At 38.2% G+C, this 22406-nt stretch overlaps 3 protein-coding genes across 4 annotated transcripts; 2 read left to right on the top strand and 1 right to left on the bottom strand.

Moving 5' to 3' along the window:
• Positions 1-1000: 1000 nt before the first annotated feature.
• On the top strand, positions 1001-4753 carry LOC103704997 (sphinganine C4-monooxygenase 1-like). Its single transcript, XM_008788548.5, has 2 exons — positions 1001-1518; positions 3870-4753. The coding sequence occupies exons 1-2, from the start codon at positions 1291-1293 to the stop codon at positions 4413-4415; spliced, it is 774 nt and encodes a 257-aa protein (XP_008786770.4). The 5' UTR covers positions 1001-1290; the 3' UTR covers positions 4416-4753.
• A 369-nt stretch (positions 4754-5122) lies between these two features.
• LOC103704998 (vacuolar protein sorting 38) lies at positions 5123-13368 on the bottom strand. 2 transcript variants are annotated; one of them, XM_008788549.5, is made up of 6 exons: positions 13003-13368; positions 11861-12067; positions 9019-9187; positions 6973-7139; positions 6043-6273; positions 5123-5450 (listed from the first exon to the last, which is right to left on the bottom strand). In XM_008788549.5, exons 1-6 carry the CDS (start codon positions 13186-13188, stop codon positions 5334-5336), a joined length of 1077 nt encoding a protein of 358 aa, XP_008786771.4. In that variant the 5' UTR covers positions 13189-13368; the 3' UTR covers positions 5123-5333. The 2 variants fall into 2 exon arrangements, with proteins under 2 accessions (XP_008786771.4, XP_008786772.4); XM_008788550.5 differs by having other exon boundaries at positions 6973-7070; positions 13003-13357.
• A 7752-nt stretch (positions 13369-21120) lies between these two features.
• LOC103704999 (calmodulin-binding protein 25-like) lies at positions 21121-21729 on the top strand. Its single transcript, XM_008788551.6, has one exon. The coding sequence runs from the start codon at positions 21121-21123 to the stop codon at positions 21727-21729; it is 609 nt and encodes a 202-aa protein (XP_008786773.4).
• The last annotated feature ends 677 nt before the right edge of the window (positions 21730-22406 follow it).

Here is a 22406-nt window from a genome sequence, read left to right as displayed (position 1 = left end):
ATACATATTTGACAAAATTACCGCATGTGGGTATTTGATGAGACTTGAGAGTGGTTAATTGGTGGCATTTTCGATTTTCTAATTAAAAAAATATTATTGTTGAGTTTTTAACTCGTTATAGTGAAAGTTAATATTGTTATTTGAAAAAAAATATTTATAAATTATGGTCTCATCCGGAGAAGTAGGATTCGGTGGCAAAACTAGAGAAGAAGGATATTACTTAGGATCTATCAAATCTCATAATCTCGAAAAATCAAAAATTATATAATTTAATTAAGAGATATTTTGCACCGCAAAGTGTTACGTTTATCTATGTTTTTTTTGGAAGGATATTTATTCGGATATTTGGTAGAGAAGAATATAAAGAAATAGAATAAACTGAAAAATGAGGAAGGCCGAACCAAAAGGAGGTGGATTACTGAAACGAGATTGCTATAGATATTTTTTTAAAAAAAAATCTCACTTCATATGATTAAAAACATATGCCTTGGAGAATAGATACTTGCAATAATTATCAAACCTATCTCTAATTATATTATATTACAATATATTACAGAATAACATGATATTATAATATGATGCAATATTAAAATAATCATACATATTGTTTATTATAATATTGCTTTATATTTTTTTGCTACATTATTATAATATGTTATAGTGCAATATACTATTATATTATGATGCAATTAAAATACCTTAGTATGTTTATTTGTTATGAAATGGTCCAAGAACAACGCAATTTGCAGGAGCAAATTCATCCATTTCGTCAAAAAAATTATCTTCTCTTCTTAATCTTAAGACAACATTTTCCAAGCAAGACCAAAATAACAAAACCGCAGTCATTATTTAGGAACAATAAAATTTCACCCAAACAGAATTTAGCTCTTGCCAGTTGCCATTTCTAAATCTAGCATGAGTTGGGCCTACCTAATTTGATAGCTCTTTGATCTCAAAAAGCCCATGTCGTTTCCAAAGACGTGAAGCGTGGAGCCACGTAGACTGCCTGCCTTTCGCATTCACCGGCGGTACGAAGCAAACCGCTCCGTTTGTGTGCTCTCTCGACGGAGGCGCCGAGAAAGAGCGGCAAACGCGGGATTAGTTACCCACCTAGTGGCGCCGATTCCGCCACAACCTCAAAACCCGAGAAAAATCGTGTCTTTTGGTTCCCAAATCCCGCATAAATACGAATCCAAAACAATCCCCAAGTTTCGTTCCCCTCGGCCTCTCTCCGCCGCCTCCGCCCGCCGTCGCGGCCGCTGCATTGCGGTTCTCCAGGGTTTCGATTCCATGGGAGGGGAATCTAGGGTTTCTGATGAGGTCCTGGGCACCGCCGTCCCGATCGGCGTCTACTGGCTCTACTCGGGCCTCTACTGCCTCCTCCATCGCCTTGATTGTTTCCGGATGCACTCCCGGAAGGAGGAGGCCGCCAAGAACTCCATCTCCAAGGCCACCGTCGTCAGGGGGGTCCTCCTTCAGCAGTCGATCCAGGCCACCGTCTCTCTTGCCCTCTTCGCGGTGAGCCCCTCTCGGATCTCTTCCTTTTTTTTCCTCGATTTTTTTTAGAGTTTTGACAGTTGGGTGTATATTGTTGATGTGATATCTTTCTTTAATCAAAAGATATTATTGGTGGATTTTGTTGTTGGCATAATCTCTGAGTGGTAGGTCGTGCCAAAAGTTGGATTTTTTTGGCTTCATTTGATTTATGCAGAATTTAGGGCTCTTGATTACCTTATTTTAAAATGCTGTTCTTGTAGAAGCTTGGATTCATTTTGATTGCTTGCTGTTTTTTGTTCGTAAACTTTGATTCGATTAGGTTGTGTTCAGTTATTTATTTACTTCTGTCGAGAGATTGTAAATATTCTGTCGATCTGTCTCCCAATGACAGTTGGTTGATTATATACCACTTGGTGTCGCTGATGGCTTTTGTTAAAATTGTGGTCTGGTTTCGCAAGTTAGGGTTCTGAATTTGTGATGCAAACTGATTGTAGATGGCTTTGGTGCTAGACTGAGCTATTTAATCATACAAGTTCTGGAGTTCCTTGATATAATTTGTTGCCTATGTTAATTTGATGACTTTTTGTGGCCACCATAGACAATAATACATATATGTGCATTAAACTTGTTTTTGTTGTTGTATTAAATATTTAGCTATCTCAAGGGGGGACATAGAGGGAGAAGAGGACATGAGAGTGGTTAAAATAATCCTGAAGTTATAGACACCCACTAATTTCGTGGCACATGGACCAGGCAAACACATAACTGCATCGTAAATTCGGAGTGTTGTTATTTTTTGACATGTTTCTGAAGCTCTTTATCTAGCTTGTTAGTTTTCTCAGCGAACAAGATCGGTGAATATGTTGGTGAGACTGACTGCGTAACTGTCTTCAACAGTATCCACAGAACCCTAGAGCCCCAAAGTGGGCAGGTCTAGTGGGAGGAAATTTATGACGATGCCAATATTTTTGTTAAACTTTTTGTTTTTCTGGTTTTGTTTCCTTGTTTATTATAATGTCTGATATTATTGGAAGGGTGTATAGCAAAACTGGCATAGTCTTTTTTGATAAGAAGTGCTGATTTAGTTTGAAAATTGAAAAGTACAAAGAGAGGAAAATAATTAAGGAGCGAGGAAAGAGAAGAAGAAAATTTGCTTGAGAAATCCAGCAGAGGAAAAGAAATAACTTAGAATTTATCTAACTAAAATGTTCATAAATTGAAAATATGTGAAGAAATTCAACTTTAAATGTTATGAGTATAAGTTTCTACTATACTAGATTATTTGGGGCAAGCTAGTACTGTTACCGAACCCTTTTCAACTCTTCATAGACAATATGAAATGCATCAAGAATAAATTTAAACTTAAGTGCTACTAGTTTTAATGAGACCTGCATCTGATGTCATGCTTTCATAGGTTGCATTTGATGTACAATTCCACACGCTCGTGCCTCCTTTTCCTGCTTAATCTTAGGCATCTCTGCATATGAGCACCTCATTTGTTACTTACCCCATTGAAACCTAATTTCTTAGTTCTTCAACTTGGTTGTTCATGGGCACCTGATATTATCATGAGGTGCACAATGCTTGTACTTGAACCCATTCAACTTCGTTTGTTTTATGCCACATTGCCCCCCTCCAATTCACCAGCCGAAAAAGAGGAAAAACAGTAGTTCTATATCAGAATCATTCTTCACGCAGATAACCACTTTTGTGGTTTCTTGAGCTCTGTTGTCCTTCAGCTGATTCATTCGCCTTTATTTGTATGACCTAAGCTGTCTATAAACTTATTATGCAAACATGTATGCATATTCCTTCTCTCCCTTCCCAACATTAGTTGTCCATTCACTTGGTAGATACTCGTGACATATGCATGTAAAATTTGGAGATAAACGTGCACAGTGCACTGATCCACAATGTCTTTGTTGAGATCCTCCTTGTTATATGTTTGTATGGAAATTATTTAATATTTTATTTTGTGTATGTGTTGCATGACTTAATGCTGGTAAACATGTCACATCTGATAGTTTATGAGAAAAAGCTTGAAATTTATTATAAGTTCTAAACATTAAAAGACTACTATGGAAAATGGTTGCTTAAACTATTCTGTTGCAAACATTATACTTGTAAAATGAAAATTCTTGACAGAATGTCAATAGTTTTGTTTTCACAGCATTAGTTTATGAAGGAATCACATCAATTAAAAATGCAATGATAGTTAGACTAAGTTTGATCGACGTGCAGAATGCTTTCAGGGTATACATCTAGCATTCTGCACCAACAATTTATCATAGCATTATAATACAATTTCCATAATGTGCAAGCTACGAGATGATTATTTCTCTGACCTCAACTCCCGCCATACACTATTGCAGTTTGCAGGCAACAAGATTGAGGACCAACCAGTATCTGAAGACTCCATTCTGGCTTATGCTATGCAGTTCTTGGTTGCAATGCTTGTAATGGATACATGGCAGTACTTCATGCACCGGTACATGCACCACAATCAATTCCTCTACCGTCACATCCACTCCCAGCACCACCGTTTGGTCGTCCCGTACTCTTTCGGGGCACTCTACAACCACCCAATTGAGGGGCTCCTCCTCGACACAGTTGGTGGTGCCTTATCCTTTCTTGTATCCGGCATGTCTCCAAAGGCTTCTATCTTCTTCTTTTCCTTTGCAACTATCAAGACAGTTGATGACCATTGTGGGCTTTGGCTCCCTGGCAACCCCTTACACTTGCTCTTCAAGAACAACACAGCCTATCATGATATCCATCATCAGCTCTATGGCAGCAAGTACAACTTCTCCCAGCCCTTCTTCGTCATGTGGGACAAGATTCTCGGGACGTACATGCCATACACCATCGAGAGAAGAATGGATGGAGGCCTTGAAGCAAGACCAAAGAAGGTTGACTGAGGGGGGGCACTAGGGTAGATGAAGGAGAATTATTCCTGATGATGTATAGATTCTGGCAGCTTCTGATTTTCAGTTTTGACTTGATTTAAGACAGTCTGAATTATAAATCCACGTGTAAAGATACTCAAATTCCTCAGCAACGAGCATACACTTATGTTGATCTGCAAGTGGATGTTGTTGCCACTGTGCTTGCTGCTATGTTTTTCTCTGCTAGTTTCTTATACAAATTTTCAACAACATTTGTTTCGTTCTTGGTGGCCTGTTGGCCCTACTCATTTGGGAATTTCTATATATTTCTGGTTGGATAGAGAAAATAGAGAAAAATTTTCCATCCGTTCCTGGTACGGCATTATCTATTAAACCACAAATTTGGCTGCTCTAACAGGCATTGTCAAGCTTTTCCTTCAGTTAACGTGTTTTTTTGCAGTGTTTCCTATGCAGCTTCATTGCTTATTCTGAAGTTTGGGAGCTGGTTTCTTTTATGTTTGTTTACATGCATGTGGTGTCGGCTTTCTCCGTCCTGTCCATAAGCATGTAGGTTTTGTGCTTGTTTCCACCATGAAGTCCTCGTTGCGAGCAATGTTTCCACCAGCACTTGTTTAAATGCACCGATCTGTCAGCGACAAATAGCTTTGGCTCTTTAACAATTATCCTTCAATTAAAAGCAGATACCCCCAGAAAATCAAAATAAGCAAATGCGTAGGCAATTATAGAAGTAACATCTGTTGGCAGCAATCTTGCATTAGAAATATCGCTTCTCATTGTTGTAGAATGAAACGATACATTACATCAAAATAATGTAATATATAAAAACAAGGACCTTGTGTTGGTTTGTGCCAAAGGTGCTTGATAAAAACTTGCACCAGTGCTTCGAGTTATAAGCAAAGTCTATTTGCTGCTTCAAATGTTTGATACAATTTAGATATCAATGTATTGCTGAAATTGGATGATCCTCATAAGCTCCTTCAGATTAGCTAATACATGCCTTGGTCCCAGACTTTCAGCTCCAACGTAGTTTAAAAGCTGCTCTAAATCCTACCAAAAGAAAACAGGGGTCATTGGCAAACCCAAAAAAACAAAAAAGAAGCAAATATATAATATTAGAGGTGAAGTAGTCTGGATAAAGCTCCCTTTGCATATTTTACATAAAATTTTTTTGCACCATTTGCGATGAAATTTTAGGGACTACAAAGTATAGGCAACATTCTTGGCATCATTATGTGCACATTATTCTACATTAATGTTCTCTGCCGTTAGACATTTCCTCAACCAAGGTTCATATGCATGGGCATGAGTTTATGAATCTGATCCGACAATCATGGAACATGAACAAGGACTGGTATGTATTGACTTTCTACATTTATTCACGTATGCATTTTAATGACTATCAATTTGTCCATCAAGGCTCATAATCTACACTACAGATTCAATGACATTTGGTGTAAGTGAAAAATAAATAGAAGTTCTACAGCAACTATTTTTTTACATTTCTTTGTTCAGATTTACACCCAACATGAACTAAAAAGGATACTCAGAAATCAGATCAAGTTGATACCAAGATACATATTGATGCCGATTTCTACCTTAAACTGAGAGACAACAGCACAATAAAGCACAGAAGACAAACCTTATTCAACAAAAATATAGCATAAGCGGCTCTTGTAGTATCCTGGCCTTCCAGAAACAGGGGAAATTCTGGAGGCTTCATACTCATGCCCGTAATAATTGGATTTGCTGACAAATCTGATGACAAAGATTCAATTGAAGGAGCATAGTCATGAATATATGAACATGAGCCTCCCAACCGCAAAGGATATCGTAAAGGAACAACAAGGTAAGATGCAATAAGCAAGACAGCCTGCAAAAGCAAGGAAGAAAATAAATAACAAGCCAATAACCTACCTATAGCAGACACCTCAACCAAGCAAGACTCTTAAGACTCGTTTGGTTCGCGAGAAAAGAAAGAGGAAAAGTGTGGTCAACGGAAAAACAAAGAAATACCTGTTGTTTGGTTGGAGTTTTCAAAAAAGAGAGATGAGAAAATAGCATTCCCATAGAAAAGAAAAATCCACAAGAGACATAGAAAAGCTACTTTCCGACCGGTTGAGAATTGGGGTCCTTTTTTTTGCCAAAAGTACCCTTAAGCCATCAAAATCTATTAGTAAGGTTTTTTTTCTTTATTAAGGGTATAATAAGTATTTCATACAACTTTCCTAGGAAAGTAGATACTCAACCAAACATAAGTCATTCTAGAATGTGCCACTTTCCCATGATCAATCAAACATGTTAAAACCATTTTCTCAGGCATCATATTTCCATGAATCATCTTTTCAGAAAAAACATTCTAGTAAGGAAATTTTTTTCTTACGAACCAAACGAGTCCTTAAGCATGATGATGTGTTTTGCTACACAGCCGCTCCTAGAATTTACACTCTCTCACATGAACTTTGGTACAACTTGAACTCAAATTTTAAAGAGAGGAGCAGAAGACAAATGCGTATTCAGATGCCGGGCCATGCCAACTAAGTAAAAGAATTGACATAAAAAAAACCCTTACATGTGCAACATAACCAAGAACTGTTGCAGACCTCTGAAACTCCTTCTTGTCACTGAAAAAGCCCATCCTTTTTAACGGGAGTGCAGTTAGTTGCAGACCTAAAATAGTCAAAGGTGATAATTGTGGAGGTTTAGATACATTTAGGGAGCACGATGCAGTAGAATCTCCTGAAAAAGTATTTGATTCATTTCATTAATTGCTCCAGAAACCAAGGCAGAGTAACAATTTGAACAACATTAAAAAACAAAGCATTGATCAATAACAATTTCTGGGCCACAATATGTAGCAACCCATTGGGAGCCAATAGAATATGGATTCCTCATTGGAGATTCTAAAATCACTAGAAGACAAACCCTGCCACCAAGTTTGCTGCCCTTGTTGAACCACGATTGGTTTCATGGTTCAACATAGTGACTGAAGCAACCCAACAAAGGATAATAACACCCTTAACTGTAAAGAACCACAAACAAAAAGTAGATATATGGATCGATATTAAGCCTTGTGGATCATAGTGTTGACCTTTAGTGTGGAAAAACAACCACATACAAGTGTTGAATCACTCTGATGATTAGGTAAACCATACTCTCTCAGTCACTATTCATGGCATGCATGAAAATGCAGTGAGAAACTGCAGCAATATGGGGTTCCCTGTGTGCATATAGGATCAACTCTAGAGTGAGAGGCCCAAAGTCAACTTTGCTAAACATGTGGTTTTAACATTTGAGCGAGTGTAAGGAATTGAAGCTAAAACAAGTCTCAATATCATGAGTACTAAATGACTTTTGAAGTATACTTCAACACCAACTCCTTAAATCAAAAAGTCAAGATATTCCTTCACAGTAGTTCCATTCAGGTTTCATATGTTCTTCACCTCTTCCCTTTCTCTTATTTAGGGTTGTCTCTGGCATAGACTATCCAAGCATATAGATGTTTTCTCATGTGACTTTGAACTGCTTGTCCTCTTTCAACGAAGAAAGAAGCAACCAGTCACTGGCAAAACAAGCTAGGCGGATCAAAGCATCTTAATTGGTTCTTCTTGCTTCAACCATAATAGGCATCATCCTGTGCTTCCTCCAATTTACTCATTTCTAAATTTGTCCTACATAGTTTAAGCACATAACCACCTTAGGATCCTCATTTTAAATATGGGATCAACTAATGTTGATGTGTATGTAAAGTGCCGACATTCTGACCCAAAAAATAACAATGATCTTATAATTCCATTCTACATGTTTTCCTTCAAGATCCAATGGTATTCATAACTTTTAACTGTTGATTTTGTTGATTTTCAAAGTGGCATTTTATTGTGATTGCAAAACACATATCAAGACATTCCACTGATAGGACCTTGTTCTTCTATTAGACAGCAATGCATTGTATATAAACTGAATTTATTGAAACAGTCTCTTGGGTAATTTTTTGCCCATCAATTATACACTGCATCCCAGTATTTCAATAGAAGTTTCACTCCACACAATTCCCATAGTTGAAAGAGAATATGTCTATTCAACAATTAATATGTTCTCCTGTTAGCAGTATTCTTAGGTTTCAGCAGAATCTCATATTTATGTTCTCTAATAATTCTTTCTTGATTTATTATCTTTATGCTTATTTGTTCACACTTATAGGAATGCTTCAAATCATTTGCAACTACATTGTCAAAGTATAATCTTTTAATAAAATTAATCCTAAATGATACAGTTCACTTCAGTACGAGAAAAGCAGAAATTATTATGTATTTGCCTGACCAGCCTGAGTCTGACTTTGAAAACTTTTATGTTTCTGTCAGAAAAATAAAGAGCACGTAACCAAGACAAGTAAAACCAATGACCTTTGCATCTCTTGGATATATGCAGATTAGGTCATTTACACTAGCAGAAAAGATTACATAGAAGTCACTGCAGATAAGAGTCATGATCCTAATTCTATTATGTTACCTACTCTGATAATATAAAAATTGCAAATTATTTAAACATGATAGTGGAGGGAGGAAGGGAGGGGGAGAGAGTTGGGGGGGGGAGAGGGAGAGAGAGAGAGAGAGCTTACTTGATTTGTTATCTGAACCCTGCTTCTCCTTGCATGTCTGTTCCAGGCCCTTCACGGGATAGAGGGTAGCAACTTGGGAAACCATATATTGTTGCCTTGTCCTTAACATCTTTTGCAGGTTTCTGAGATGCCAATGACCCCTTTTCCCAGATAGTAATTTATTAGCTTCCTATAGAACAATAAGCCATACATCATAGTAAGGCTTGAGACTAAGCTAGAATTCAACAAGAACAAACAATTTAGCTCATACCACAGGATTGCCGCATGGAAGCGTCACGATAAAACAAGAGACTGAATTCTACTGGTATTATGCAATATGATGTAATGGATATTTCTTTTCCTTGTAACATATGCAAAGACTACTATTGTAGGGTTTAGCACTGGTTCATATGCAAAGTTTTTAAGTACATGATGCTGACTGTCTGCTAAAAATGAAGTATAGCAAATGTTGCTACAAGTTCACGGTATTGCATATAGAAACCATATGGTTATGCTTTTAGTTCGATAGTAATAGGCTCATCCAGGAAATTCATTTGAATTTAGACTTCTAAAACTTGACTTAATATATAAGAACTTAACATCATTTTACTCTAAGGGGCTAAGGGCCATATAAAAGATTATAAACCCATATATTTGGAGACTTTCAGCTCGGTACTTGCACGATATTAATGTTTAGAATTTAGAAATACAAAAAATAGATTTCACTTAGTTAATAGGTAAATAAATTTGAAGCAAGACACAATAAGAGTTCAAAGAGGCCCACACAAAATAGACTGACATTCTCCCAATAAAAGTAAAAACCCCTTCAAATTCATATGGTATTCAGTGTGTTCGCTCCAAAATACACCTATTCACGGAGTTTCAGCTCGGTAATTGCACGATATTAATGTTTAGAATTTAGAAATACAAAAAATAGACTTCACTTAGTTAATAGGTAAATAAATTAGAAGCAAGACATAATAAGGGTTCAAAAAGGCCTACACAAAATAGACTGGCATTCTCCCAATAAAAGTAAAAACACCTTCAAATTCATATGGTATTCAATGTGTTCGCTCTAAAATACACCTATTCATGGGCTAGGCCAGGTAGGCTTTGCCCAAAGGTCAAGAAAATTTTCTTAGGCCCGAGCCCAGCCCGGCCTTTTACTCAGGCTTCAGGCTAAGCAATGGGCTTCATGACCATTTTTTAATTTTTAAAATACTAAAAATGCTATAAAATATTTTATAAAAATGCTAAATATCAATAATAAAATATTGCCAATAATCTACAACATGTCTATTGTCCCCTTAAGTTTACATGTCAACAACAATTGTTAATTAAACCTGCAAATACATCAGACAAAAATAAATAGCACAAGAAAAATAAAAAAATCAAACCTGGTCGGGCTTTAATCCCCAAGCCCGAGCCTAGTTCGTTTATTAAATGGACCTATTTTTCAAACTCGGCCCAGCCAGCTGAGTCTAGACCCTTCGGTCTGAGCCCGCCAAAAAGGCTTTAAACTTGAGCCGGCCGAGCAGGCCGCTCGGCTTGTGAACAGGTCACCAAGCCACTTTAGATGCATGAGTACCAAGAAAAGCAGCGAACCAGTCCCCTCTTTCAGTCACCGAGCAGAAAGATTACAGAATGCAATTGAGATTGACAGCAGGTATGCAGCTCTGAAAGATCTTGAAGTGTACATGGTCAAGGAAGGAGAGAGGCTCTTGTTATTTGGTAAGAGACAAGGTGAAGTTTCTGCAGGAGAGTTTTTGTTTGTTAATGTATTCAGAAAACCAATAATAAATCAAAGGTTCACTTGTAACTTCTGGATTTTCACCTAATCAAGTGCATCTTCCTGTTGGTAACATGCAACAGAGCCCTTTGCATTGTTTGGCTTCATACAAGTCCCTTGACTTGCAGCATCTAGACTTGCAACTTGGGCTCATTAGTTGCAAATCAACTTGTAGCCAGAATGTCTACTAGTTGAGTTACAGGAAATGACTTGCACGGTGAGCTGGAATTGACTTGCAACCCGCTCAGACTCTTGTACCATCATCTCTGAAACTTGAGGTGATTTCATCACCCAGAGGCCTTAGCTTTAAATTAAAAGTGCAGGCGAACCAAACAGAGCAACAGCAATTTGAAAGCTACATTTCCAGTTTCACTGCAACTTTAATTGCAGGTTACTGGAATTGCAGGAGAGTAAATAACCTCTAAGTAGCAAATGTCATGAAAAACAAAAAGATGACTGATAGCTAAAAAAGTATCAAATTATCATTAAAAAAAGGAAACAAAACTACAGAAAGTCACAGTTATTTTATTTTCAGTGTATTGAAGCACATGGTAATGTCCGCATGATGTTGTACACCAGCCAACATGTCTTAGCCAATCATCTGAGCTCTTACTTTGTCAGACCACCACTTTAGCCTCTAGAATAATAATAAAAAAAAGGCAATTTAGCAAGTTGGAGCTACACAACCAAGCAGATATGCTGTCAAGGAACAAAAAGTTTAACGTTCTGATTCCTTCAGTTGTGCAGGAGACCTCCAAGTCTATATTAGTCCTAATTAAGATGTAAAATTCTCAGATGAAAGGACTTCTGTCTCAAATTTATCAGGTAATCTTCAACAAGAAAATATTGCATTATTCAGATCTACAATGGGGAACAAAATAACTTCCAGTGGCTTCTCCAAAAATAAGAATCCTTATCTCATACAACCTAAATCCCAATTCTAAAAATAATAGAGCAGCCAATAGGTACAAATTGCTCTACCAAAACAATAGGAAAGATGCATTTATCTATTACCATGATGCTTTGGGGGAAAAAAAAGCAAAAGAACCATTTGTCTCAGTAATTCTCAAGTACCTGCAGTTGCTGGTGGGCTCCGGAGAGAGTCTTTCCAGATACCAACAACATTCTGATGGCAAAACAAAGCTGTGCTCTTCGATTCTTGACATCTTCTGATGTCTTCACCGTGTGGATTGACAGATTTGCTATTGCAACCTTCTGGACCTCCAGCTTTTGTCTCATCTCCTTCAACTCATTAGTCTGACGTAGTGATTCTCTCCTAGCCTGCTCACCATACCGCCGTGCCGCTAACCAGCGAACTAATCAATCAAAGACCCAAAAGAAAATAACAAAAACAAATAAAAGATAAACTATACCATAATTCCTCCCCTAGAACGACAAGAACAAAAAAGAAAAATAAAAAGGAAAAGAAAAATGAAATCATGTGAATCAGAGACGAGATAATTATTCAGCAAAAAAAGAAAAAAGAAAAAAGATTCATCAAATCAAATCACATTGTTTAATATGTTTTCACCATATGAAAAAAACATCAAGTGAAGAAAAGAAAGAAGGTACATATCCCATACAATTTCCTACTTCTTGAATTAAAAGTGTGTGATTCTCCAAATATAATTGCCAAAATACCTAAAGTAAAATTTTAAAGCGAAAAGGGTCTCCGGTAGCTGCTGTTTCTGTATTTAAGTAAAATTTTGGGAGGGTCAGATGTACGCAACCTTACCCTCATACATGGATGCTATTTCTATGTTTAGAACACGTGACACCCAGGTCATAGTGAAGCAATCTTACCGCCCACCCTGTAGTCAAACTAAAATTCTGGATTTCCAAAAATCAAAGCGAAACCTTCTAATTCGAAAAGAAGAAAGGGTCATTGTCCACGCGAAACACAAATACGAACCTAAGTCGTCGTCGAAATATGAAAAATTCGTCAAATTGGATCACATTGCCGAATTCTTCTTGCCACCATTTCCATCAAGAACCGAAGAAAAAAAAAATGAAAGCGTGAATATCCAGTTTCATTTCCTGCTTCTTAAACCGAGATTCTCCCTCGATTAAAGCATATAAGATATACCCAATTCATGAAAACTGATGAATTTAAACTTTCTAAATTCAACATTCCCCAGGGAAAAGCTTTTGCAATTACCCGATCGAGTCCTTACTCAAAGAACAAAAAGATGCGATCTTTATGTTACAAACCCTACCTCTATGATCGACTCCAGCTTCTGAGCGAGAGACTCTTTCCGCTCCTCAGCCTTCTTGAACGCCGCGGAGAGGCTCCAGAGGCGGGCGAGCTCCTCCTGGAGGTCCTCCCACTCGACGATCTTGGAAGTCTCGGCTCCCTCGATCCCCTCGAGGGGCGAGAGCTCCCACTCCGTTCCCGCCGCCATGGATCCGGCCGCCGAGAGATCTTGCTCGCTGCTGGCTCGATTGCAGACGGTGGGCGGAACCCGTCATCGCCTCCTAGGAACCAAGATGGGGAGGGGGTCAAGGCTCATCGGCGGTTCCCGGCGAAAACCGCTCCTAAACAAACGCCGACGGATTATTATTTGCGTTTCGACATTAAGAAATCATTAGAGCAAGGATTAAATAAATCAAAGAAAAGGGTGCATGAGAGATGGCCATGATACATGAGATACATGGCGACCCATTGAATACATCCATCACGGACCACCGCAAAATACATGAACGATCGTGATTGCAGGATTGGACGTTCGATTCCCGACCTCAAGAGGATCCGAACACTTGAAGGATACGGTTTCTTTGAGATTGATGCAACGACAAGATGCTTGTTATTTGGTTAGATTTCAGCTACTCGCCATGTTAAATGCACATGATATTTATTCATATAATTTATCATAAATAAAATCTTAATTTTGGAATACGATTTATCTCTCCAAGAGTGCTAATTACCGAATTTAGTTTAAAATGAGAAGTAGTTATGGCATTGTGGAGGCAAGGAGATATAATAGGAAGAATATGAAGAATGGATTAAGGTTGCAATGTTATATGATGGCCAAATATTTTGGATTGGCTTAGAGAATGCTTTACACCGATACTTAATTTATAGCTTGCAGACAAAGCCTTCTAAAATCTTTGATCAATATCTACGGAGCGACAAGTTCAGAAGCTAATAGTGAATAGCTAGAAGTCGAAAAGACCAAAAAAAAAAAAATAGCAACGATCTCGAAACTTAGGTTATTATTATTTCGGAGCATAATTTACTCCGATCTTAGTAGCTAGCTCGTTTGGTTTTATGCTCACAATTGCTCACAATGGTGGGTCCGACTAAAAAACGAGGGTGACAAAATAGATAACAGGACTTACCTATATAAAGCATGCTTGTTTAGTTACTCACACATGATAAATGGTGCTAGCCTCCAATAATTTTTTTTGATTTGTTCAATATACATGTTTGATTGGTACAACACACCATGCATTCCAATAAGTACCTATTCTTTCTAATTATTATTAGAATTAGAAAGGTTTCAAAGTCTCAAATCCTTTTATTGGAAGTAGTTTATAATATCATGCCGAGACGACTCTATATCTCCATTATCATGCAGACCGATACGATGGTTCCTTCTACTCTACAAATATTGCGAGATCCAAATGATGCTTATGTGGTGCAAAGACTCTCACAGGGTGTAGGCAGTAGTAGGAATACAATTAATCCTAAAAATTTTGCCTCCGGTCTACACAAATCACCATGGTTCTACAGATTAACATGATTTTAAGGATGCATGTTAAAATAGGCCAGTTCATGGGCAGTTGCCACGTAACATAGTCCATGCCTAACTAGAAAAATCTTTTAGCTAAGCTTTGATCAAGAATTCACCAGTTCATTTTTTTTAACTCTTGTTTTCTTGTTTTTCCACACCAAATTCATCTCATTTCTCCCACATCTCAATGGACCTGGCCAGCCTGAACCGAAAGTTGGGCTGGGCTCCATTGATGCTGCAAAACCTTTGACATCTGCCAAGGATTCCGGGTTGGTGGTGCTTGCAAGGCGGGCTGAGCCCAACCAACTTCTAGGCTGGAGTCTGAGATGGGTAGCATAAAGAATACCAACTCTAAGCCTACCATCCATTTGTCACCATAGGACGATCCTTTTGTTCATTTTTATCAACCAAAACCTACTAATCCTTGAGAAGATTTACTCTCTCTCTCTCTCTCCCCTCAGGTCCAAGCCCAAATAGAGCCCCCATTAAGATGCTATGAGATTTCCAAATTGTTGTAGGTGTGATGTTGGAAGCATTAGTATATTGTAATGTACCAATGCACATGGCTCTTTGGTGCGGACACCAGTACCGGACCGCCTGTTACGCGGGGCTACGGGCGTCGCAGGAGGATGGTCCAACCACTTTCGTTGTGGCTGGATTGATTTATTTTATTTTATTTTATGTTGATGGGGCTTATTTGCATATTGTCATTTTAGGGCTTTTACGAGATTGTTTTCTTTGCATGGGTCTTTTTGTTATTTTGTGACCCTATATAATGAGTCCATGCATTTGTTTAGGATTATTGAATGATTAAATGAAAATAGCTTTCTTTTTTCTGAGACCCCTCTTCTTCTTTTTTTTCTTCCTCCTTCTCTCTCCTTCCTGCAGTTATCCTGCATCACTCTTGGAGCTAAAATGTATGCCATTTCAAACTACTACAGGAGACCCCGATTGCCGACGCTAGGAAAAAAGCATTAGCAAGTTTCCGAGCATCAGGGCGTTATCTTGCGATGCTTATAAATGTCGGCAGATGACTTAAAAAGCACATATGGTGAGCCTAAGATGTGTATGACTTTGCCTTTGTATGCATTCTCTACGCCTTGATTACCTCAGAGTACCCAAAAGTAGAAGATAATTAAGGCAAGGGAACTTTCTTTCATCTCTCATATAAAAGAAAACCTACAACAGGAGAGAACTTCCCAAATCTACACATACATAATAAGCATTGCATAAAAAAACTTGGCCCCATAGGACGTTGCATGACATTGACACCAAATAAAAAAATCCTGATCTCTACGTCTCGAAGCCCGTCCTTATCCAAGATCATGACCCAAGAACCTGCCAGGTTGACTCAGCCTATTAATTTGCACCCCTCGTTGGCTACACCATCCCCCCCTCATGGAGCTGTCCATAGAATATTGCAAAAGCTAGCCCTCCATCACCATCCCATGGCCGGCCGCTGCCATTGTTCAGCTGCAAAAAAGCCAAGCATGCACAAGAAAAAGCCAAACTCCTAATTTGGTTTTAGAACCAAGTCAACAAGAACCGTTCAAAGCCAAGGATAGGAGGTCCTTTTCCATTCTTTTTTGTGAATAGAGGTCCTTTTCTATTCACTAATATAGATCATTTGACGAGTAATACTTTGATCAGGGTAGAGATTACTACACTATGAATGTGGTCCATGCCATGAAAGGTTGGAATATGGTGACCAATTGTTATTCATGAGTGCGTGAGTCTTGATTCATCTAGAGGAAAAGAGAATGGATCCGTCGTTTCCCTATCAAAGACAACTAATTTGGCTTTAAAATGCCACATGGCTTATGGAGGGATCACAAGTTGGCTGGTAGGTGAATACATCATCCAACTACATGGTTTTGTTTAAATCATGCAATGTGTGACATGTGGTTGTTCCTAGCAAGGGAAGGGGAGATTTTTTTTTTTTTTTGGTAAATCGGATTTTATTAAACCAATCTAGAATGAATATATATGTGGGACTTAGCAAATAAAATATTAAAAAATTCAGCATGAACACTTGACAAAGTCATCCATAGAGTAGATAAAATATGATTAGCCACATATGTTGCTATCTAGGGGGAAGCTTTCAAAGTTATCCATAAATTAGAAGTTTCAAAGGTGGCACTTTGGCCCTGATGCAGACAAGACCAGCTCATCTCTTGTATGAGAGTGAAGGAATATGATATTGAAAATGTTTATTGAGTTGTATTGGTGTTAATGAGTTGGTGGCATAATTGATATGAAGTTTGCTAATGTCAAGCAGTTGAAGAAACAAATGATCTGGCTTTAGAAGCAGATGATGGAGAGTGATCAGGAATCACCACTTCATTAAGTAAAAGCTTTTTTTAGAAAGAAAAAAAAGGTACCATGATAATTGCATGAAGTGCATGAATGGTTGAGACTAATCATGAATGATTTTGTTAACTACATTTAGATTGTAATAAACAGTGCTAATTAGGGTTATACTGATTGCTAGTTTGTTCTCCTGCTATCTTCTATGGCATATCTGTGATTACAATTTTTTCGCCAACAATGAACCATAGTTCTCCTAGACCCTTTCCCTTGGAGACAATAATTTTTTAAAAAATCTTTTATTTTTTAAAGCAAGATATGTTTGTTGATGCGGAAATAGAATGGTTCTTGTATACATACGACTATTATAGCGGTAATTAGCACCATCACTAATTACAAGAGATAATGCATCATTAATAAAGTTTAAAAATTAGCTTTTGAATTTTAGTAGGCTAAAATATAGGGCTATTTTACTATTATTGCAACAGCATATAAGGGTTTAGATCATGAATGTTACAAAACCATATCATGATAAAAATGATAAGTACATAAAGAATAAGACCAAGAAGAATAATAGTTGGTTGTTTGGTCATTCATGGAGATTTCTATTGTATGAGAATAACCTCCACCTCAATAGAAGTTAAAAAATTTTAAAATTAAATATTTGTGTGAGGAACTTATTAAGTCAATAAGCTTTTTAATTAACTAACCACATTATATATGTCTTCTTCGTCCTATAATGCTCATAGATATTAGGGAACATGCAAACTAGCTAGTATGTAGTCAAACACTTAAACTAGGAAGGTAGATTTCAAAACCAGAGTAAGATAGGATATTATTCGAAGCTTATATGTAATTATAAGGCTAGTGGTCAATTTAAAACATTCGTCTCAGACTGATTCACCATCTTGTTTATGGGAATTACACCAAATAGGCTGCATTTTTTTTGAACTCATCCGATGAAAGAGTTGCTTGAGTCACTTGAGTTGACTCAGTACTCTGTAATGATCAATAACTATAATGATTTAATAACTATAGGACTCAAACTCCATGGATTTAAGTTGACTTATTGAATATCTGTTTGCTATGATTATGCTACCAAGTCTAAACTAATTAAAAATAATTGCACTGCAATTCTTTTTTCTTCGTGGATATATCCACTCCTCCAATTTCAACATGTAATGCTTAAACAAAGTAAGTAGTGGGTTTCTAGATATAAAGTGCTAATTAAAGGTGAAGAAGGAGATCTCATGGCATTTTTAATGAGATCTAGTGCTTCTTAGGGAGTATACCCCACAAAGATCTCATAAAGATAAGATGGGTTTGGTGGAAAGATCTGAGGTGTATCTATTATTTTAATGCTAAGTGGTTATGATTATGTGCGTTTACTCGTGCAAGTCTAAAGAAATCAGAAGATAAAGATTGTTGTTATTATTATAAATTGATAACCTATGTTTGTAATCGACTTGACCTATGCCTAGGCTCCAATAAGCTGGTTCAAGAATAATATTATTAGCCGCATATGACATGTTTAGTTGATACATCATAATTAGATTACAAGTACAAAGAAAGGCTAATAAACGTTGCTATTCAAGTTACATTTTCAAATCATTCTTGGAATTATGTATAGTTTTTTCTTTGGAAGCACCTGATTAACATGCCACCTATTTTAGTAGGCTTGCAATTTTAAAAGTTTGGAATTTTTTAATTCCTTATCTATTGCCATATGGTAATAGTATTTGGCGAGGTTATAATGTACATAGTATCGAAGATAGAAGATGTTTTTGACCAAAAAGGAGAGAGAAAAAAAAAAGATAAAATAAGAGATGTTTGCAGCGCTATTGGGATGGAGTTGGTGCTAATTCAAATTTTGTCCAATATCTATGAATAAAATCAAAATTAAATTAACTTGATAACCGACCAATATTTATTTATTTACTTCTCACCAATAATTATGCAAATTTTTATAACAAGTTAAAGTAAATAGAAGCAAAACAAGAAGTATGTATATTATTGTTCAGCTTCAATGGAGGGCATGAATCATGAATTTTTCAAGCCTTTGACCATTTAATTTTTGTTGATACTCTATGATCATAAAAGAGATGATTCCAAAAGATTTTATTTTAATCTATAATGTAATGGAGTTATGATATATAAATTCAACTATCATATAGAATTTTTCTTCTGCATGCAAGTAAGATCTTTTTCTATTGTTGTTTTATAAGAGGGACAGAGAGATTATAAAAATAATGATAATTTATAAAAAGACCCCCAATGGGGCCCACGACTCAGCCTATCCATCTAAAGTCTACACATCAGCTGGGGTCCACCCACGTTCGACATCCCCGGTTTTCTAAGAAGTCCGGCGCCCATTTAATGGACGGTGCTGATTCATTCTCCTGTGGACGGTTATTGCCTCCATTACCATCGCTATTTTCCCGTGCGCGATACTCGTGCCGGAGAAGTCAGCAACCTTCTCGAAGTCACAGCGAATCCTTAACAATTCATACGATTGCGCGCGTATAAATTTTCATGCGAGCATCGATCCGCCGTCCATGAGAGCAGATCGCGCGCCCGCATATATATTTCTATGAACGCGTTTGTGAAGTGTTTACGCATGACGAGCCGTCGTCTTCGTCGGGAGTCAGCGACACGTCATCATGACGCAGTTCTACCACGATGGGGGTGACGTCAGCATACTCCTTTCTTTAATTGTACCACTGCGCTTTGCGGGTATTTACAAAGGGTACCCCTCTGAGGGGTTCGTAGGCTCGCTCTTGTCCGTGATTCGCGCGGGCCAGGTTGTAACCCAACGGGAAGCACGTGACACTACCGTCTGATGGAGATCGTACAGCGGACAATGGGTTTGGTCGCTTTCCACGCTCGGGGCTATGCCTCAATATTACCTAACCGAGCCGTCCGGGTGAAGGGGGGCCGTGATTTGGGGCTGGCGGGGTACAGCGAAGAACGGTGGCATTGAGGTAAATAAATTACTTTGGGAGGTTAAGTTGGAAGAAGGGTCAAACACAAAAAGAGGCGGCGCTCTAGAGAAGAAGATGCGAGATACATGGTGAAAAAAATAAAGATAGAGAGAGAAAATGAGGATGAATTTTTATCCCGAGATAGAGGAATAGTGGTGACCGAGCAGGCGACACGTCTTGACCGTCAACGTTTGCGTGTAAAACCTTGGTTAACCTGCTTTTCCGAAGCAGTCCCTCGACAGGATTTTATTTTGTAAAATAATCCACTTTTGCATCACGCTTGAAGCAAGTGTTTTCAGTCAGGTTATATATATATATTTCTTTATAAATCTCTTAAATAAGGACATAAAGATTAAGATATTTTGATAGAAAAGCCTCCGAAGCATATGGTGCCCTAATTGTAGATAATGGGTTCCAGCTACAATATTATCATTGATGCCTTGATTATTTTAAAAATTTCATGATCTATGATGGTTTTAATTATTTTTTTAATTTTATTATTTATACTTTTTTAATTAGAAAAAACTTTTCTTCACTAACAAACTTTTTGAGCATCATCTGAATAATTTAGATCATCGAAACAAGCCATTAAAGGCTTATCTATTCTTTAACTCAGAATTAAATTATTAAAATGCTAGAGCTAAATGACCAAATTTTTGAAATTTTAAGTATCATTAATACTACGAGTAATAATACCAAATTTCAGCTAAATAAGAATCATCAAATTTGGAGTTATCTTGGTTCTTAACATCAATACGATAGTTACTTTTCTTCTTAAAAATTAATTATAAGTGCATCTAATAATATTAATATAGTATTATCATCATCTCAAAATGTGCAGATTACTAGACTTCTATAAGCTTGTACAAGGCAAAGTAAGGAGAATATTATTTTTATAAATTCTATTTATGAATAAGTTTTTAAATATTTATGAATAAGTTTGAGGACTTAAATGCAAATCCGCTAAACAGCACCGTTAGGCAAACCCAAACTTAACCCTAGAGCCCACCACCGCAACCCCAGTTATCAGTTATCACCGTCCCCTCCAACAGAAACCGGGGTTACCGCAGTACGGAGAGCGAGGGACACGTGGCGGTTTCCACGGCCTGTCCCCACCGGTTCTCCCCCCCCCCGGCGCACCGGCTCATTAAGTATCCCCCCTCCTCTCCTTCCACGAACCCCCTCTGCTCCGTTCCAATTCTTTCCCTCATTTTCGATCGAAATCTGCCCCACTGGTCTCGAAATGCAGTGGTAGAAACCCTAATTTGAAGCCCTACTCAAAGTTTTTCTCAGATTGGAGGAAAGCAAGACGATGTGGGAGAACTACGCGGCCGCCGACTCTGCCTCCTACCGCCCTCCCTTCGCCGACCCCTGGATCTCCGACGCCTTCGCAAAAGAAACCGAAGCCCTCACCAAGGCCCTCCAGATCTCCCTCTCCGCCACCGACTCCCTCTCCTCCTCCCCCCTCCTTCTCGACCTTATCAAACCCGAGCCCACCGCGCCGACCTCCAATCCTGGCTCGGGGTTGAAGCGGCCGGCCCCGCCGGCAACTGGGAGGATCTCGAAGAAGAAGTCGCGGTCGTCGAAGCGGTGCCCGACGACGTACATCGACGCCGATCCGGCCAACTTCCGCCAGATGGTACAGCAGGTCACCGGTGTCCGGCTCGGAAACGCGAACCTCCTGCCTGAGCCGGTGTTGGAGCCCGAGCCGCAGCGGGCCGGGGGGAGCCCGGGCGGGCTCATGCCGCAGAGCTGCCTCCCGACGCTGGACACCTCGGCCTTTTTGCTGGACCGGTCCTGGGTGGTCGGGCCGGAGATGGAGCCGCCGGGTTCTACTGGACCGGCGGTTCACGGCCCGGTCGGCTTTGAGCTCGAGCCGTTTCCGACTTTCCCGACCCTAGATTCTTGGGGCGTCATGTAGCAGTCGGAAGCGAAGAGCCAATAAATAGTTTTTTTTTTTAATAATTTTGGGGGGGGGTTTACTGTTGGATTTTCTTCATGCATCGTCTGATGGGGATCGGATGGACGTTTTTTTTCTCTCTTTTTGTACATATATTTTTTGCTTTTTGTGGGCTCTCTTTCCCTTTCGGCTATGAGTACTGCGTTACCTTTTATATATATTAGGTAGCGGTTTCTCAATCTCCTGCATGTTCTGTCCAAGTGCTTCTCAATACTTTCTATTCCCTGCGACCGTTTTCAATAAGTTTATGTTATCTAGAAAATGTGTAATGTAAATTTATAAGTTGTGATATGGTTTTTTTTCTCTTTTAATATATAATAGCAAGATATTTTAGAATAATTTTATCTAAGGTGCATTGTGGATCTTGTCCATTTAATAATTTCTTATGTGTGCGCGCGTGCGAGAGAGAGGAAACAAAGGGTCATGGTTTTAGCCTAGAAACTCGTAGTCTCTTATGAAAAAACTAAAATATTCAAAAAAATTGTATCTTTCTAATCTATCTTCTAGAAATATTAGTGAGATGATTTTTCTTAAAATTTTTAATAATATTGTATCAACCTTGTGTTTGTTTGTTTGATAGAGAGAGATGCAAGTGTACTTATGGTCGAGATTTTGCCTTGGTGACTAGTCTCATACGA

Source organism: Phoenix dactylifera, chromosome 14 (genome assembly GCF_051530095.1).
Source record: "Phoenix dactylifera cultivar Ajwa chromosome 14, Ajwa_hap1_PhDact_Kaust_v1.1, whole genome shotgun sequence".
Lineage (NCBI taxonomy): Eukaryota > Viridiplantae > Streptophyta > Magnoliopsida > Arecales > Arecaceae > Phoenix > Phoenix dactylifera.
This window is presented reverse-complemented; position numbering and strand designations above follow the sequence as displayed.